At 41.6% G+C, this 20,492-nt stretch overlaps 1 protein-coding gene across 1 annotated transcript in view; it reads right to left on the bottom strand.

Annotated features, from left to right (window-relative positions):
* Positions 1 to 494: 494 nt before the first annotated feature.
* Positions 495 to 20,492, bottom strand: part of fkbp16 (FKBP prolyl isomerase 16) — a 35,324-nt gene continuing 15,326 nt past the window's right edge. Inside the window, exons 4-8 of the mRNA XM_086074245.1 lie at positions 6,105 to 6,322; positions 4,054 to 4,235; positions 3,414 to 3,491; positions 769 to 906; positions 495 to 701 (exon numbers count right to left, since the gene is read on the bottom strand). Of these exons, the coding sequence (XP_085930371.1) occupies positions 615 to 701; positions 769 to 906; positions 3,414 to 3,491; positions 4,054 to 4,235; positions 6,105 to 6,322 (703 nt within the window). The 3' untranslated portion in view covers positions 495 to 614. The remainder of the gene's footprint in view (positions 702 to 768; positions 907 to 3,413; positions 3,492 to 4,053; positions 4,236 to 6,104; positions 6,323 to 20,492) is intronic.

Genomic DNA, 20,492 nt, shown 5'->3' on the forward strand with positions numbered 1-20,492 from the left:
ACCACGTAATTCACTTTGTTTTGGGTTTGGTGCAAAAAAACCTTCAAGTCCAAAACTTAAATTTAGACCAGTATTCATCTGAAAGGAGGTATCCCTTTTCTGTATTTATCAAATTAATCGACAACTATTTTAATCGTTTGGAGCCATTTTTTAAATTCAATTGAAAATGGTCCAAATCCTCTGATTTCAGCATATCAACAGTAATTGTTCACTGATTACTGTAGGCCTTCATGAAAGAAGTCTGATTTATCTTCTGTGTTTAATGAATCAAAATAAGACATTTGCAAACATCTGTTTTTACTTTAGAAAAACAACGACTGAACTGTTGTTGTTTTTTAAATCGCTATATGAATACAAAGTACGAAATAAACACAAATCACTGCTTAATAAACGGTAATCAGGAGAAAACCTGTTTTTTTTTTTATTCACTTTAATGCTAAATTAAAATTAATCTGATTCGTTGATTAAAAATAATAATAATAATAATCAAAAACTGACAAAACTAGTGTTTTATTAGTCACTTTAATGGCAAAAATGAGAGCTAGCCCACTGCAGTTCTCTCAATGTTGTACAGTAAATAAGAGAAGAAATGTTTGCCGAGGATGAAGTGGCGTTCAATTCCTTGCAGTGAGGACGACTGATGTCACCAAGCTGCCCAACGCCACCACGAGCGCTCCGAGGATCAACTTCCATGAGATGCTCTGAAACCAAACAAAGTGAAACGTTTGGGAACCGCGCTGCTGATAATGCACTTTTCAATCATCTCACCCATGTTGTCTGTTTGGAGGGGAGGAGAAAAGGTGCGACGTTTTCGCCGAGCACCTCTGCGGGCTTCGCTTTCCATTCTCGGGTCGATTTGCCCCCCGACTGCCTCGTCACAAGCTTGGAAAGCTCAGCATGGATAGCCTGAGGGAATTTATTTATTTATTTATATACTTTTGTTATATATATATATATATATATATATATATACAGCTCTGGAAATAATAAGACCGATTCTTTTTTTTATTTGATTTGATTATTTAATGGGTTACAAGTCAGCCCTCACAAAAGATCACAACACATTTGGATGACCTTATAAATGGTTGCTGTAGTTTTCAAAATGTCCAGCGGATGGCAGCATAGCATAGGAATAGTGAACTGAAGTTTACTGTACGCCATATAAATAAGCCAAATACTAAATTTGACCTCATTTTAGGTCAGTTGGTTCCGCACAAATTTATTTTGTGCTATACAATGAATTCAGAATATAAAGTATTTGAATTTAAATCAATTCATTTATTCATTGAGCCTGTTTTAATCTCTGCAGCCTTCGATTTTTGTCTGTATACAAACGGCCGTTGGAAGAAAAAAGTCAGGGTGTCAAATGAGACTTTTTGTTCTGCTCCAGAATCCGTGTTGACTGCAAAGGATGACTTGTGTGACTCTTTCGTAGCGAAGCTCTTAAAAAACAATATTTAGCTGGTGTCAATGTTACTTTACTATATTTGCCCGTGTAGTGCAAAAGACAAGTCAAACAAACAAGACGGAACAAGACAAGGCTGCTCGACACCAGAGGAAAAGTGTGCCAACTTCATGTTTCTTGCTAAATGGATTTCTTCGTTTTATTTAGATGAGAATGTACCGAAAATGCAATTTTTCTTCATGTTTTAAGTCAACCCCCCAATTATTAGAATTATTTTGACAATAATATGGTCTATGCTGCCCCACTAGTCTAAATATGGCATTCTGGTTAATGTTGCGTTAGTGGAATATGAGTTAAGCCGCAAAACAGCCATTTTTATCCATCTCAGGGGCGGCCATTTTGCCACTTGCTGTTGACTGAAGATGACATCAATGTTGCTCAGGTCAGAGGTAACAACCAATCACAGCACAGTTTTAAAATACAGATGAGCTGTGATTGGTCATTGCCTGAGCAACTGTAGCAAGTGGCAAAATAGACGCCCCCGACATGGATAAAAACGGCTGGATTTTGCTTCATAACTCATTAAAAAAAAAAAGTAGTATTAACAACAACAAAAAATCTGCGGAAATTCTGAATGCGACTGCCGACTCTTGCAAGAAGGTGGAAAGCCGCATGTAGTAGTTGTTGTAGTAGTACTTGTAAGTAATACTTCCTGTTGAAATGAGGTCACTTCCTGTTGAAATCAGGTCAGTTCTGGGTCACTGCCTGTTGATTTAAGGCCACTTTAGGGTCACTTCCTGTTTAAATTAGGCCACTTTAGGGTCACTTCCTGTTGAAATTAGGCCACTTCCTGTTCAAATTGGGTCACTCCCAGGTCGCTTCCTGTTAAAATCAGGTCACTTATGGGTCACTTCCTGTTGAAGTCAGGTTACTTCCTGTTGAAACAGGTCACTTCTGGGTCATTTCTTGTTGAAATAGGGTCACTTCCTGTTGATTTTAGGCCACTTCCGGGTCACTTCCTGTTGAAATCAGGTCACTTCCTGTTGATTTTAGGCCAGTTTAGGGTCACTTCCTGTTGAAATCGGATCACTTCTGGGTCATTTCTTGTTGAAATCAGGCCACTTCCTGTTGAAATTAGGTCACTTGTGGGTTACTTCCTGTTGAAGCCAGGTTACTTCCGGGTCACTCCTTGTTGAAATCAGGCCACTTCCTGTTGAAATCAGGTCACTTGGGGGTTACTTCCTGTTGAAACCGGTCACTTCCGGTGTCACTTCCTGTTGATATCAGTTCACTTCCTTACTTCCTTACTTCCTAACCCTTGTCAAGAAACGTTTTAAGGTTGACTTCCACTTTAATTTAGCCAAACATATTATATAATTAGCCGTTCTTGTTTTGCGCCTCCACCAGCAGCACAATCTCATTATCTTGTTTTTTTAGACATGTCTATTTTTGAATTAACCGTTGAAAAGTATCAAATGCCCTCTGACTGGTCATTTTAGGACGATTTATAAACACGCACAATGAGAACGTGATCCAAATAATAAAGTGATCCACGCGCACGCACATAAATGTGTGTGTGTGCGTGGCGGCGGCAGACAGACGACTTTGAGATCCAATAACATGGTGACGTTTATTTAAACACTCAATCCTTTTGTCAACATTTTGGCCTTGGCGGAGGTCAGCGCTTTGTGCCTGCTTCTCGCTTTCCACCATTTCTCAATCACGTGCGTTCATGCTTGTGACATTGCGACCTTTGACACAAGTACAAATACCGTACATTGCGACTGTACTGCAAGTTTTTAGTATGTATTTTTTCTGATGACGTCTTACTTTTGATATTTAAAAAGTGCGCAACCCCCAAAGGGACATTGGAAAATGTCAATTCTGTTTCTCGTGCGCACTCGAACGTTTTCTTCCGCGAGCGCTTAAAAGTATTTGGAGCATCGATGAGACTTGAAGAACGAGCCTTGCTGCTAATGTTGTGGACTTTGGTTTGGTTCCGTCTCACCTTGGTGGTCGGCTCCAGTTTCAAGGCCTTCTTGAGCAGCTCCATGGCTTCTTTGTACTTACTCAAGTCTGACAGGATCTGAGAAAACAAACACAAGTTCAGCTTTCTTTTAAAACACTGCAGGCATTCCCTTTTCACGACATTTAGTTTTTAAAATTCCGTTAATTTTTTTATGTTTTTTTTTAATGGTTTTAAATAAAGTCATATAAAAGGTGTCATGTTGGGATTGTTTTCATAATAATAATAGTCATAATAATAATAATAATAATAATAATAATCAAGACAATTTGGACGCACCTTCACAAATGTCAGTTTAGCAAAAACTTCTAGTTGATTATTATTATTGTATATTATTATTATTATTATTAATTGATATAATACTAGATAATAATAATAATAATCTATTTTTATCTTCCAGTGGTGACTTGGGACAAAATTATTATTATTATTATTATTATGTAGCATTATATCAATTAATTAAAAATAATAATAATAATTTTGTCCCTAGTCACCACTGGCAGATGAAAAGAAACAAAACAAAAAAGTAGAAGCTGGCATCGATGGTGATTTGTGTCGTGTTTTCGGGTGGATGTTGTTTGACTCGGTCTGAACAGGTAGGGGAGGGGGGCGATCACCTGACCTTTCCCGCCCTGTAGAGGGCCTTGACGTTGTTGGGGTCGAGGGCCAGGACGTCGCGACTGGCGTGGAGCGCCTCGTTGTACTGCTCCAGTTTGAGCTGAGCCGTGGCCAGGTTGTTCAAACACTTGACCCGGTAGTCGCGCACCTCCTGCTCTTCCTCCTTGGCGCCGCCGTCGCCAGCATCTGCCAAGGAGAAAAGTTGAACAAGTCGCCGTCAGAGGTGGCAAATCCAGGTCCAGAAAGTAAAAAACCCTGCCACAGTTTGGCTTTAGCCATTGCTAGCTGGCTAGCTAGCTCCCTAGCAGGTAAACAAGCACCATGGGAGCTAGCTGGCTAGCTAGCTAGCTCCCTAGCAGGTAAACAAGCACCATGGGAGCTAGCTAGCTAGCTCCCTAGCAGGTAAACAAGCACCATGGGAGCTAGCTGGCTAGCTAGCTATCTCCCTAGCAGGTAAACAAGCACCATGGGAGCTAGCTAGGGAGCTATCTAGCTAGCACCTGGGGCTAAAGCCAAACTGTAGCAGGCAGGGTTTTTACTTTCTGCACCCGGATTTGCCACCTCTGATCGTGACAGCGTTGTGGAAAAAGCCGGCGGATACACGTGGCTGCTGCCTTGCACATGTGAGCCAGGCGTGTTCCCTGCTGGTGTCTCCTCATCTGTGCTAATGATGTGATCTCGATGCCCTGATGGGAAACTCCTCAGCGAGTTGACGCGCTCGCGCCCCGCATGTCACACCGAACAATTACGAGGCGGTTCATGCTTCGGTCGTGGCAAATCCGCTCGCGAGCTCCCGCGCCGCAATTAGCGTCATTAAGAATAGCGCGCGAGTTGATTTGCTATGATTATGCAAAACTATTTTCGGCAATTTAGCGCAGCACTCGGCTTTGATATTGTGGGTTGGTGGTGGCGGGATTTTGCAGACTACCTCACTGGGCTCCAAAGATCACACACACATGCAACAGAAGGCATTTTATAGACTAACAATGAGTATCTTGGACTCAAGGCCAATACTGACAAGACCATAAGGATAAACTTGAAAACCAGGGATGGAAAACCCAGGACCAGAAATTAATTATGTAAACAATGAATGTAAAAAAAATCTCATTTTCGTCTGTTGAGTAGAAGCACCTTTGACTCAAGCCAAACTTATTCTTTTTTTTTTTTTTTTTACTTTCTGGACCTGGATTACCAATTTCTGCCAGTCGACTCCGCCCCTTTGGCACAGATAATTAGATAGCAGAGGTGGCAAATCCAGGTCCAGAAAGTGAAAACCTTGCCCACGTCGCTTTTATTCAACTGGCAGGTAAACTAGTCCACCAAAATCCTCTTGCACCACCTGCGCCACAATTTAGACCTGCTTTTAGCTTGTCGTTCTGTGAGGATTTTCTCATTTTATGTGTCTTGTACCTCACATGTAAAGGATTCTGCATGTAGGTCGTTGGTTGTCGGATACAAAAAAAGCTTTTCCTCAATCTTTTGGCAGGAAATGACAAAAGGGGTGTCAGGCAATACATTTTTTTTAATGGTAATTAATCACATGACTTCAATAGTTAATTCAATATTAATCACAAATTTTATCTGATGTAAATGTACAATCAAATATTTATTTTATTTTATTTTTTTAAGTTTTCATACTCAACTTAAAAGTGGGGGGGAAAAGTGAAACTAATAGAAATATGGCTGCATCTTTTTTGCAGTAATTTCATAAGAATTAATCAAATTGAGTTAAAATGAAAAAAATATGTATTGTATGGTAGAAAACGAGTGTGTTATTGATTTGTGTTGAGGTCATTTTCTGCCACTAGATGGCAAAACTGCATTTGTAAAACATTGCATTTTTCTTGAACATGAAGTAACTTGACCCCAGTCTCCACAAATATATGCATTATTATTCCATTTATCACTGCTAAATTTTGACGTGGACGTGTCTGCTGCGTCATTAATCGCACGTAAAAAAAAAAAAAAAGAAAGTTACTTTAAATCAACTCCGAATCAACCCACACATTTTGACACCCCTAGTAACAACGTAGTGTGTGGCTAAAACATTCGTACCCCTGCCGCAGGTGGTGAGCACATCCAGGGCCATACAGTAAGCTCGTGCGGCCTTGCCGAACTCCTCCCTCTGGAAATGGAAGTTCCCGCGTTCCCGCTTCTGGTTGCCGATGCGGATGCGGTCCGATACGGGCAAACCCAGCGGATCTGGTTTGTCCCCGACGGCCAGCAGCTGCAGCTGGTAGAGCAGAGGAGCCCAGGCGGGGATGTCGGGCTCTCTGCAAAGCACGCAGACATCCAAATCAATACGGCGACAGAAGGGCTCGTGTTTAACCACAGAGGGAACTCGGGTCAAGACAGATTATTTAAAACTGATCAATAAGCGAGTCTGCGTGGATCAATCGATGCGCTAAGCTAGTTAACTTCCTCAATGACACGCTTGCTCGGGCGCGACGCTCCCAACGTTCGCGCAGTTGCTCCGAGGCCGATTGTTGTAAAAGCAAGATTGCACCGTAAACGTTTCTTGAACCAACACATTCAAAAAGCATGTTGGAGCTCGGAAGCTTTTGTAGGAAGTTCACCTTTTTTAAATGTGATCTTGTAGGGGTGGGAATCTTTGACTGTCTCGCGATTTCGATTCGGAATTTTTGGGTCTGCGATTTTCGATTCTGCACCATTTTTGATTCCAAATGATTTGATTGACATTTGACAAGGATTTCTGCTTCAATTTATAGATGTGCAAAGAATCGTCATGACCTACTCCAGTCGGACCCGCGAATGCTAATTGGCGCGCTACTCGCGGCACTTTTTATCACTCAAAAGAACCGATATTCACACAAAACGCTTCAGGAATGTGTACAGACAAGCATCATAACATGACTCACCGGCGTAACAACTTTATTGACATAACTTGATTGTGACTTTTCCCTTCTACTCTCATGTGGCTACGTGAACCACACTGCCCCTAAGTGGCCAAATGATGTACAATATGAACAGTGCTCCCAATAAAGGCACACACAAACAAAGGCAAGACGGCATAAAATATGTCATAATCGGCACAACACGCTGAGGTTCAACACTTCATCTTTAGCTTCTATTCTACTCCAATCCAAATCGATGCAACGCCACCATTTTACAGAGATCTGTCAACCGTATAAATACGTTCTATTCGAAATATGACCATGCGCCCAAAGACATATTTATACATAATTTGTTTATTAATAATAGAGCATACAGAAGGCTCTGAACTGAAGAGAACACTTAAAGCAATGGTAGTTATTACAAAAAACGGCCAGCAGGTGACAGCAGAGTATAAGAGATCAACCAGGGCTATGTTGCAAAAAGCTGTTTTCTCCACTGATTGGTGAATAATGATGAAACGTGGCTATATTCTAATGCTAATTGCTGCAAAATGGAAACAGATACAAATGTACTTATTTTCCTGATGAAAGAAGAGACTCTCATCTTTCTTTTGGTAGCTTCCATGTTTTGATAGCAATAGGACACAATATTCTGTGGGCCTTGCAAAATCTGTCAAAATCCGGTCAAACAGCCGGGAGCGAAGGGAGTTGCTTCAGTAAATAATGGCTGGGAGTGAATGAGTTAATAGTGGCCACACAAACTATAGACATTTTGGTCATTTTCCTGTCGGGGTGCACTCACTTTTGTTGCCAGAGTTTTCACTATCAATGGCTGTATTTGGAGTTATTTTGAGGGAGCAATACATGTACACTGTTATAAAAGCGGTGCACTGACGTCCGTTCTTCAGTGTCGTCCCATGAAAAATTGGAATTAAATCAAATTTGAGGGGTGTACTCACTTTTGTGAGACACTGTACATCAGAAAAGGCTGATGTGAGCAGACTGCAATTTGAAAGTGCCGAAACGCGTCTCCGTCTTGCTCAAGAGTCACTCCGGGAGGAAAGTCAACTGGCAGCATTGCACTCATCTGACTTCCGTGACCGCACACGCGACACACCAAGATGGCCGGCGGGCACGCCGCCCGGACGGCGACTGATGAACTCTCGCGATTGAGGCGGCGGAGTCAAGTCGCGCATGCTTGCAACTTGCACGCGTTCTTCCTGCCTGGGGAAAAAAAAAAACCTTCCGTCCTTTCACGTTCTCAATCTGCAATCGCGCTTGCCCGGGGGCGGCGCGAGACACGCTGACGTCAATTGACCGCTCCGTGGCCACTTGGTACTTCCTTCTTACTTTAATGGCATGCGAAACCGGCTAAATTTAGCACTTTCCACCTTTAATGATGAATGACGTGCAAGTGCGTGTTTTAAAATATGCGAATGGGCAGGGTGTGACGGGAACTTGTTCGTCTCTGTTATTTGCTCATGATTTGTGAATAGATTAATTTAAAAAGCAAAAATTATACGGACTCCTTCAACTCAAAACTAGTAACCCACATAAGAAACGATGTAAATATAAAATGTAAATTTGCAAAAATGCAACATTTAAATTTGCAAGTTGTTGCTCTGTCATGTAGGCTGCATGAATAGCAAGTTAAGAGTGCTTGTGCATGACTCCTGAGGCACGCCACTTGATCAATGACATCACACGTGCATCACCCATTCATTTTATAGTCATTGTAACGCTCCTGCTAACCATACTGCTTGCTTTACGTTGGACGTACGATAGGCGTACAAAAGGAAAGCTAAATCTATCTATCTAGCTTAGCTAGCTAGCTCGCTAGCAGTATCTATCTAGCTTAATTAGCTAGCTCGCTATGAGTATCTATCTAGCTTAGTTAGCTAGCTCGCTATCAGTATCTATTTAGCTTAGTTAGCTAGCTCGCTATCAGTATCTATCTAGCTTAGTTAGCTAGCTCGCTATCAGTATCTAGCTAGCTAGCTATCAGTATCTATCTAGCTTAGTTAGCTAGCTAGCTATCAGTATCTATCTAGCTTACTTAGCTAGCTCGCTATCAGTATCAAGCTAGCTTAGTTAGCTAGCTAGCTATCAGTATCAATCTAGCTTAGTTAGCTAGCTAGCTATCAGTATCAATCTAGCTTAGTTAGCTAGCTCGCTATCAGTATCTATCTAGCTTAGTTAGCTAGCTCGCTATCAGTATCAATCTAGCTTAGTTAGCTAGCTCGCTATCAGTATCAAGCTAGCTTAGTTAGCTAGCTCGCTATCAGTATCAAGCTAGCTTAGTTAGCTAGCTAGCTATCAGTATCAAGCTAGCTTAGCTAGCTAGCTATCTATATGGCGTGGAACTGCGCGCATGTAACATTGCAGGAGCGAAATCAATGGCTGTTGCGATACCACCGCTAAACGTGAAACACTGAAAACGCTGTGCTACAAATGGAACAAATTAAACACTTGAGTTAGCAAAGACACACTCAGTTTCCAAGTCAGTTGTGTTTTATTGCGATGGCGGTGTGACGCGGTCGTTAAGTGAATGTAAACACACCTGCCCCCCCTCCCCCCCCCTCCCCCCCCCCCCCCCCTCCCCCCTCCCCCCCTCCCCCCGGGAGTCTTATGCAAATCAAAGTGAGTGGCTTTTCTCCCTGTTGTGTTGACGGTAAGCGATGTTTGTACTTTCGACAGACCGGATTCAAGTACCGGCAGACGTCCTCGCTTCGATGTATGATCGTAGTCTGAGTCACCCATGCGGACCCCTCGTGGCTCTCAGTGAAAGGGAAAAAGCCCCTCAGAGGAAATCAGTGGCTCCTCTGACGTCAGGCTCGCCACTCCAAAGGCCAGGGATGTCGGTTGCCGTGGTTACAACCTGGATGTCACGCTAATACACCGCCATAAATGTGGCACCAAGATTGTACGATAATGGAAAGGCAGGTCGGGAATTTAGGGCGGCCATGTTTGTGGAAGTATGACATTTCACGCGGGAGGCCTTTGACAAGCTAACAGTACGAAAATAGCAACGACAAATCAAATCATTACCGACGGTTGCATTCATGAATTGAGGTGCACTTGCAATTATCATGATATGCTTTATAATTTAAGAATTTTCTAAATGCCATCCATTCATTGTCCACCCTTAATTTGGCTATTCGTCGTAAAATAAAAATGTTGTTCCCATGAACGATGTCGTAAAACGAGTGCAGAGTGTAATATTTGCTGGCGACGTGTCCTGCCATTTGATCAATGACGGTGTATTAAATTGGCCATTTTTTGGAAGATATGAAGTTTAGTGATTGAACATGAGATTGGGCTGCTGCGCAACGGCATGTAATCGCAATATAAGATCTAATACTAGCGATAGGCCGATAATCGGTCAGGCCGATAATCGGTCAGGCCGATAATCGGTCAGGCCGATTGTGCACAGATGTAATCTGACAGCAATAAAAGGTCATTCTAAAACCATCATAATCTCAGAGAACTATTTATTTAAATCTTCATTTAACTTTATAAAAGATGCTTTTGACCCAGGGAATCTTCTGAACCTTCTGTTTTTGTTCGACATTAAAACAAATAAATGTGAAAGTTTAAGATTTTAGATATATTTAAAATTTTGGAGATTTTTTTTTTTTACTGTAGGCAAACTATAGAGAGCCAAAGTATTTACTTATTTAAGTTTCCATTTAACTTTTTAAGACGTACTGGTAACTTTGGGAGCTCCCTGAACATTTTGTTCGAAATGTATATCGTCTAAGAAATTATTTTTTTTTACTCGGAAATAAAGTCTGAAAATGTGTTCAATAAACATGTTTTAAGACATTACAACAAGTTCAAGATTGGCATTTGCATTTTAAAAAATGTTGACGCCAATATTCCCCCCCTTTTTAAATTTTTAAAAAAAAAAATTTTAAGAGCTCAGTATTGTTCATTCGGAAATGTCATCATCATTGCTTTTTATTTTTTTTGTGTGTGTGTGCGTGCGTGCGTGTGCGCGTGCGTGCATGCGTGTATTTGTTAGCTCACCAAAAAAAACTATTAGAAAAAATCTCATACCGTTCACCTAAACCGAACACCGCATATTCCCCCCCTTTTTACGAAAAATGAATATCGGCTTCAAATATCGGTTATCGGCCTCCTTGACGACTTCTAATCGGCATGGGTATAGGCCCTGAAAAAAACATATCTGTCTATTTCTATATAATATTAGCTTGCATGGTGGCAGAAAGAAGTGATTTTGGAGTGGCGAGGATTCCGCCCAACCATGATGGAAAAGTCAAATATTTCCTGCTTAAAATTTTTTCCATAATTTTGTCGATTATATCTTACAGCCAAAACGCCAATCTTGAGCAATTTTGAATATGAATTAAAAAGCAAAGTTGTTCTTCGTTTTGAAATGAGCTGGGATTTGACCTTCTTCCAGAACCGATTATTTGAGTTTGACTCAAAGTCTGTGCACGTGATTGTAAACCTGCCGATGGGCTAATGATAGCATATAAAACCTTCTGCAGTCGGAGACCGTTTAAGAAAGCGCGACCGAAATAGAAACGCAAGGTTGAATGTTGACTGAGGAAATGACATCCCGGGCAATATAAAATCCCAGCTGGACACTTTTTAAGTTCCAAAAAAAAAAGGGACGTCCTGTTCCTCTCCTTCGCCGGGATGCTGACGTCGCCGCGCGTGTTTGTGCGCGCGCGTTCTGTTTTGACTCTCGGGGTGGGCGTGCAGCACCGCTACGTCGGTGTAAAGGAGCTTAGCTGTAATCCTGCCCTTGGTGAGACGTCACAGCTGTTTTTCCTCGCACGCCGCCTGCCACGCTGACCACATTTTCCGGAAAAAAACAGCCTCCCGTTCGAGTGAAGCAAACGACGTGCGCTTTCCTCTGCTGTTTGTTTTTGCGTTTTCTCCTTCAGCACGCACGCATGGGGTGGGGGGGGGGGGGAGTCTTGACTGTTGAGCTTCTCAAAAGTCGCCATATAATCTGCAGCAGATTTCCTCATCCTGTTAAATAAATCCAATTTTGGCACTCTGCGGCTACCTGCAGAGCAAATGGCGGCCTGTCAACGGCGGTAACGTGGCCTTTCCAGGGAGACGAACCGACAGCAAATGGAACGATCATTTCTCTCAAGTGATTAAATCCCACCTTTTTTTTCAAGTTTTCATTTTATTCATTTGTCATTTAGCTACAATTACATTTTTTTTTTAATTTTCACATAATTTATCTTTCAGTTTCCTTTTATAAGCATTCAGCTTAGCATTTAGCTATTAGCATTCAGCTTCCAGCATTCCCGCGCAATTTCTGCAGAAATCTATCTTGCCTTCAAATTGTAGCGAAATCGTGAGAGTGCAAGCGTAAAATCAAGAAACCGTAAGTGGCACGCCTTCATTTCATTTGAGGCCACAAATAAATCATTCGTGGACACGGAGCAGGGTTGGGCTGTAAATCGAATTCATTCGATGAATCGTCATTTTAAAAATGTAATCGTTGAAAATGAGCTACATCGTCATTACGTTTTGTTTTATCCAAATGTTATTGTGAATGCTGAATGATTTAAGACGCGTTTACAATAATTACTTAGCTACTTCATTGTGGCATTTAATTTAAGCAAGCCATGCATAAGATATGAATAGCAATTTTTTTTGCACAAGCTATGAATGTTAAGTTTACGTTGAAACTTATTTAAAATCTTAGTAAAGAAATAATCTTATTAAATAAATATGAGCCGAGAGAAAGTTTGAACATTATGCCGTTGTCATAAATGTCAGAAATCATATTGTAAAGTACAGTTGTGACTGAGACTAACTGTCACAATTTTATTTATTTTTTATTTTGCTGCTGTTATTTTATGTTTTTTTTTTTTTTTTTTTTAGTTTACCTTGTAAATGAACTCTGGGGAGAAACGGGGGGCAGATACAATAATTACATTCAACAATGAAGAATATTTTATATTTTTTTCTTTTACAAATGAATGAAATAAATGATTGAAGTGAAAAATGAAATGAAAACCGGTATACATTATTGTTGTCTGAACATTTTGCACATGATTTATTTGTGAAAAAATGTAACTTAAAATAAATGTTTTTTGGGGGGTTATTCCTTTGATGAAATTTTATAATCGTCCCGAGTGACTAAATTCAATATTTTGGCCATGTTGCCCAGCCCGATCTTGAAGTAGCGTAACGTGCGTACAAAAGTTTAAAGTGCGGAGTACTTGTGCATGACTCCTGAGGCACTCCACTAACTGTGCTACTATATTCACTTACTTACTTACTTACTGAATCCATTTTTGACATTGGTGATGGTTTTTAATGTAAACAACAGATGGCCATGTTTAAGATTATTTGGGCCTTGGTGGAGGTCGCACAATCTAGTTTTGTTTATTGTCATTATATTTCACTAAATGCCACACAGCAAATCCAACACCTGAGATTTGAACCCTGATATTTAGTACTATGAGGCAGATATAACCCACGATGCAGCCAATATAAATCATATGAAAGAATATGGTTACTTCGGAATTTACTTGTGGGCGGGGCATTAAATATCACTCTCGTGACAGTTTGCAACGTTATTTATTTATGATGGCAAATGTATGACAGGGAACTAAATGTCACAAAAAGATACGGATCAAATTAATTTCCTTTTGACGTCGCCGTCGACATTCCTGCCGTGCGTGGAAGCCAGATAACTTCCGCGGAGAAAATGTCACCATCAACTGATTCGTATCGTCTTGCAAAGTGACCGCACGGAGGTCGGCGGAATTCGGCGGCGGCCGCTACGGGCTGTCAGAAGTGACGTCACTTTGACTTTGTGCGTGTGTGCTAAAGCCGTGCAGTAAAAATCTCTCTCACGCATCACGGACATTATACTCTCACACGCACTACTGAAACATTTATGTGTACTCTTACTTGAATTGCTGTCAAACCACGACTGAAATACTTTCATATACACTTTTAAAATGATCTCACACACTACTAAAACTCTCATGCGCCTTACTGAAATTCTTTCTCACACACTACTGAAGTGCTTTCACATACACCACTGACACAATCTTGTGTGCATTACTGAAATGCTCTCAAAGCACAACTGAAACACTTTCATATAAACGTTTTAAATGATCTCACACACTACAAAAACTCTTGCGCAATACTGAAGTGCTTTCACATACACCACTGACACAATCTTGTGTATATTACTGAAATGCTCTCAAAGCACAACTGAAACACTTTCATATAAACTTTTTAAATGATCTCACACACTACAAAAACTCTTGCGCAATACTGAAGTACTTTCACATATATTACTGAAACACTCTTGTGTACATTACTGAAATGCTCTCAAAGCACAACTGAAACACTTTCATATAAACTTTTTAAATGATCTCACACACTACAAAAACTCTTGCGCAATACTGAAGTGCTTTCACGTACACCACTGACACAAACTTGTGTACATTACTGAAATGCTCTCAAAGCACAACTGAAACACTTTCATATAAACTTTTTAAATGATCTCACACACTACAAAAACTCATGCACAATACTGAAGTGCTTTCACGTGCACTACTGACACAATCTTGTGTACATTACTGAAATGCTCTCAAAGCACAACTGAAACACTTTCATGTAAACTTTTTAAATGATCTCACACACTACAAAAACTCTTGCGCAATACTGAAGTACTTTCACATATATTACTGACACAATCTTGTGTACATTACTGAAATGCTCTCAAAGCACAACTGAAACACTTTCATGTAAACGTTTTAAATGATCTCACACACTACAAAAACTCATGCGCAATACTGAAGTGCTTTCACGTACACTACTGAAACACTCTTGTGTGCGTTACTTAAATGCTCTCAGACCACGACTGAAAGACTTTCATATACACTTTTAAAATGATCTCACACACTACTAAAACTCTCATGCGCATTACTGAAATTCTTTCTCACACACTACTGAAGTGCTTTCACATACACCACTGACACAATCTTGTGTACATTACTGAAATGCTCTCAAAGTACAACTGAAACACTTTCATGTAAACTTTTTAAATGATCTCACACACTACAAAAACTCTTGCGCAATACTGAAGTGCTTTCACGTACACTACTGACACAATCTTGTGTACATTACTGAAATGCTCTCAAAGCACAACTGAAACACTTTTATATAAACGTTTTAAATGATCTCACACACTACAAAAACTCATGCACAATACTGAAGAGCTTTCACATATATTACTGAAACACTCTTGTGTACATTACTGAAAAGCTCTCAGTCAAGACTGAAACACTTTTAAACTGATCTCACACATCTATGGAAACACTCTCATAATAACTACTGAAATCTGCACACTACAGAAATGTGTACACACACACTACTGAAACACTCTCGCAGTACTGATTTGTTTTCCCCTCACACAAACTAAAAGAACTAAAACGCTCACACGTACAACTGAAAAGTCTTTCATGTATCATCATCAAATATTTTCATATATTGAAATGCGCTCATATTCCCAAATGTGCTAATAAGCGTCAACAAAAACAAATTTCAGTTGCGAGTGTATGAGTACTTTTCAGTAGTGTGTGTGAGTGCTGTCAGAGTGAGCGCGTTGTGCATGTGAGAGCATTTCAGTTGTGTAAGAGTGTTTCATTTGTTTCCCGTGAGAAGTAATTGTGAATTCTGTCCCTGACGGCTTCTCATACTCGCACGTGCCTCCAATCAGCGTGTCGGAAACTTTCACTGCGAGCTCCATTTTCAAGCTGTTTCTCATCAGCTGTCCGTCTGTTGCATTAACGGCCCGTCCAGGAGGAAAAGGAGCGTGCGTGTGCCATCATTTGGATCACCCTGATCCGACTTCCTTCCTGCGTCTCGCAGCCTGTCAATCAACAGCGGCACTCTGAACTCGAGACTTTTTTATGTAGGCCGGAACCGATTAATGGCATTTCCGTTCATTTCAATGAGGAAACTTGATTTGAGTGTTTTGAGTTCCAAGTGTGGAATGAATTCAACTTGTATCTTAAGGCACCACTGAAATATTCTTCATTTGTCCTTTCTCTTTAACACACTCACAAAATTCAGGAAGTGTGCTGGCACGTGTGCATGTGCGTGCGTGCGTGCGTGCGTGCGTGCGTGCGTGCGTGCGCGCGCGTGACGAAGTAGCGTGACGTCTCGGCACGATGAGTCACGCTCCAACGTCCCCGGTGACGCTGTTTCACGTCCTGCGGGCAACACCTGGTCACCTCGCACATCTTCTATGCGGACAGTGTACACGCTTGAGAATTCTCACACACGCGCGCACTATATTATTGTCTACCTTACCAACAACACGAGACATGACGTTGTCCATTTTCAGTCCTATAGTTCGCCCACAAAACACCGAGACGAAATATGTTTGATGTTTCTTTTTACATGTGAAATGTAGTGATAGACCAATATGGTTTTTTCAATATGTTTTTTTTATAAGTAGTCAATTTATCAAAATATTAGCATAAAAAATAATAATCTTTTAATTTGACAGCTTTGTTTAAAAATGATAACAAAATTTGCTTCTAGGGTTAAGAGCATGTGTTAAGATAAATTAAAAACTAAGCAAGTAAATAGTTCGCTGTAAATAAAGTTTTCCGACATTTCAATAATAATTTCTTAAATAAAATGTTTGTTTTATTTAAAAAAAAAAAAATTAAAAATAAAAAGTGTAGGGAGTTCCCAGTGTCAGCACCGTTTGAATTTTTTTATGAAATAGAAATTTTAATAAATTCATAAATAAAAAGTTCCCTGTATCTCACTGAGCAGCAAATGCATGTGAATGTAAGCACATTTTCGTCAGGGTTCGTAAAAGGTTTCAAAAATCTTCGCAGACAGTAAAAGCATTTCTGAATATGTTCAAAATGTCTTTGCGACAAGTAAAAACTGTCTGCGAACATCTTACAAATCTTGATGAAAACCCTCAATTTCGTAACGTTCCCAAGCATTCACTGCTCAGTGAGATGCCAACTTTGGATTCGTAAAAAAGGCCGATGCCGGTATTTGTCAAAATGCCAAATGTTGGCACCAATAATCGGCTCGGCCGATAATCGGTCGATCCCTAGTCAAATGCACATTTTTCAGTGTCACATGCCTCTCAAGCTAAAATGGAAATTGTCAAGTCCAAAGGTCTGCGATTCTGAACCAGAAAGCAGCCGAGCGACACGATCAAGCCGAACACAAGTGAAGTGGATCACCAAGGGAAAAAATTACAGTTGGAAACTGCACCGCAATAGATAAATTGTATTGCATTCGTTTTAATTGCACCACAAAAACATGGTGCGGTTGTCAAGAACGAAGCCGATAGCCACAAAGAGAGAAAACGGATGATAAAGAAGAAAGTGGATATTTTGAGAGGCTGTTGTCAATGATCGATTGCCCCGTGTACTGCCTACGTTCCAGCGACGAAGACTCTCCACGCTTTACTTTCACATATTAAATTATAAATATAGTTTGATATAATAAACTGGACTAAGTGCATTTTTCTGCGGAAATTGCGTGGGAATGCTGAAAGCTGAACGCCAAATTAGCTGAAGGATTATGAAGTTAATCGAAAGATAAATGATGTGAGAATTACAAAGTTTGAATTGTCGTTGAAAGATAAATGAATCAAAAGAAAAGAAGCCTTGCCTCCTGTTTTTCCCCGAGTTACAAATGAGGACGATGCATGATGATTCACAGGTTGCCTGGCAACTCTACGTCTCTCATCGCTCGTCTGCCGTCGTGCTCCAATCGTCGCTCACTTCGGCATGATGTCCATTCAGAAATCTTAGTTTGAGGACAGCGTGGCGGAATACCGCTCGGCATGTCTGGGCTCACAGTTCGGGTTTCGTATCTCGGCCAACAAACGAGCTCGTTGGCAAATGGCAGACGTCCGCGTTAAGTGCCGATTTGAGTAAAAAAAAAAAAAATAAATAATAATAATAAAAAAATAATAATAAAAAAAAAAAGTGCCGATTTGAGTTCAAGCGACCGATTCGCGACCCGTGTCCGGCGACTTTTAAGACGAGTGATTGTGCAATAATTGAAGAGCAGCCCACGCATGAACCTTCAAAGTCCAAGGACTCGTTTATGAGAAAGGGCGCATAAACCCGACGACAATGAAAAGTTTCCAGGGGGAAAATGAAACGAGCGCTGCCTGCATACGTGTCCAAAATATGGCTAAGACAAACAGAAACTTGCTGCGGTCGCGCACGACAAAGCCAACTCGGCCCCGATGGCGAGTTGCCTGCGCTAAAAATATGCTCTTCAAATAAATGTTCTGGTCCCGCTAAATACCCCGTGCCCGTGAAATGGAGAATTCCCTGTAACTGAAGGCAGTTCAGTGTTACAAGCACTGTCGATGGCAGAGATAAACCCGCTCGCTGTGGTGGTGGTGGGGGGGGGGGGGGGGGGGTGAAGGTCAACAGCCAGAGAGATTAGACGAGGGACACGCTCGGTTGCAAAAATACAGATGCGTCTTTTCTTCAACCAGAATGATCTTCGGACTTTAGAGTACACGCTAAGTGAAAGCTGGCTAAAACTGTCGATACTCGCAGGCCTCCCAATATCTGGAAGGGGCGGGTGTTGTTGCCAGTGCGGGAAGGACGCCATGATTGTGCAGTTGCAGAAAATAGTTTGATTCATTGGTTGGCTTTCACAGAGGACAGAGAGGCTCAAAACCCACAAAAAGTAATTTTCCCCGCAGGTGGGCGTGAGTCAAAGAGAGAGGAAAGTTCCACACAGAGCGGACATCATCGTCGGTCATCAGAATGGACCGGCTTTGCTACGAAGGCATGGTACGTTGGCAGGAAAACAAAATGGCAGCGTGGAAGTAAGAGCTTGATGTGAAAGACCAAGAATTTAAGGAGGAGTCAAGACCAAGACCAAAGGATCTATGTGACCAAGTGAAGATCGAGACTGAGGATTTGAGACCATGTCGAGAGTAAGACAATGATAGGTTGTGGACAAGTCAAGACCACGATTTTAAGGGGATAAGACCGAATTAAGACCAAGGATATATGAGACCAAGTGAAGATCAAGACTGAGGATTTGAGACTGTGTCAAGAGTAACAATTGAGGGGTTGTGGACAAGTCAAGACCAAGATTTTAAGGGGTTGTTGACAAGTCAAGACCACGATTTTAAGGGGATAAAACCGAATTAAGACCAAGACCAAAGATATATGAGACCAAGTGAAGCTCAAGACTGAGGATTTGAGACTGTGTCAAGAGTAACACTTGAGGGGTTGTGGACAAATCAAAACCAAGATTTTGAGGGGTTAAGACCGAATTAAGACCAAGACCAACAATATATGAGACCAAGTGAAGATCAAGACTGAGGATTTGAGACTGCGTCAAGAGTAAGACTTTGAGGGGTTGAGGCCAAGTCAAGACTAAAGAGAGGCGGTCACACAAGTACACCAATTATTGGCTGCAAGTCCAAGTGGCCATTTCACAGCGGCGATCTCTGATCACCCTGGCCAACTTAAAATCATCCGCTCACAGTTCCTTAAATGTATGTTGCACTTTTGGATCTCATACACGGACTCCAGTGAGTCCGTTTCGAAGACTGTGCGCCTCTCGCGCACTGAATTTAGCACCAAAAACCGATTTGGCTGCGTTCACCTCCAAAACGGTGCGAACTGCCCATTTCTAACTTATGTACGTCTGCAAAACTATCAAGAGGAAGGAAAGTCCACCCGTGTGCACACCACAGACCATAAGACTAAGGAACTGAGACCAAGTCCAGACCAAGACTTTGTGTAAACTGAAGTAATAGGCCAAGATTGGTCTTAAGTACTGCAAAGAACAGAAGCCTGTAAAACCTTTGCGGTGAACGAGTTAACGTGTCTGTCGGCAAGGAAAAAGCAGAACCGCCCCGATCGGATTACGTACGGCGATAAAAGCGGATTGTTTTTCAAGATGGGGACGGCAAGAACAGAAAGCCTAAATCTGTGACACGTGACATTTGAAGAGCGGAGATGAGGACGAACACCAAGGTGTCCCAACCGGTACCCTCAGCCGTCATGTGATTTGATCGCGCCGAGATTGCGCGTTTGTGCCTCGTCACTCTTCGCCCTGCGCGCTGATCCACTTGTGAGTGTTACCTTTTCGCAGTTGCAATCCAGCCTGCTGGCTGGCGGGTGCGGGTGCGAGGCCGCGGCAAGGCCTCGTCTGTACTTGCCGGCATTTTCAAGAGCGTCAACGATGATTCACTTTGAGCCCATTTGCAAGCGCTTCCACCCGTCGCTTCAGGCAGTCGTCTTATTTGTTCTGGCCAAACTTGGGAAATTTCAGCTCAAACATTTCCTGCGACCGGTTTGCCAATTTCCATCTTTTTAGTCAACCCTTGACTTCAGAAGGCGTCTCGCCGTTTGAAATCATGGCCAAGGCTTTCAAATGACGGTCAAACACTGCGGCACGAGAAAGGGGATTTGGTGCAGCAGGTGGCGCCGTTCGAGGGCGCACAACCAATGTTGCAGTTCTCGAGAAGTTTGACGATAGGTGGCAGTTCTTGCAAAACCATCTGAAAATGCATTCCAGGCAAGTCGTGACGATGGCTGTTAGGGGCTTG

Source organism: Leptonotus elevatus, chromosome 4, assembly GCF_054856555.1.
Source record: "Leptonotus elevatus isolate MCC_2025b chromosome 4, RoL_Lele_1.0, whole genome shotgun sequence".
NCBI classification, from domain to species: domain Eukaryota; kingdom Metazoa; phylum Chordata; class Actinopteri; order Syngnathiformes; family Syngnathidae; genus Leptonotus; species Leptonotus elevatus.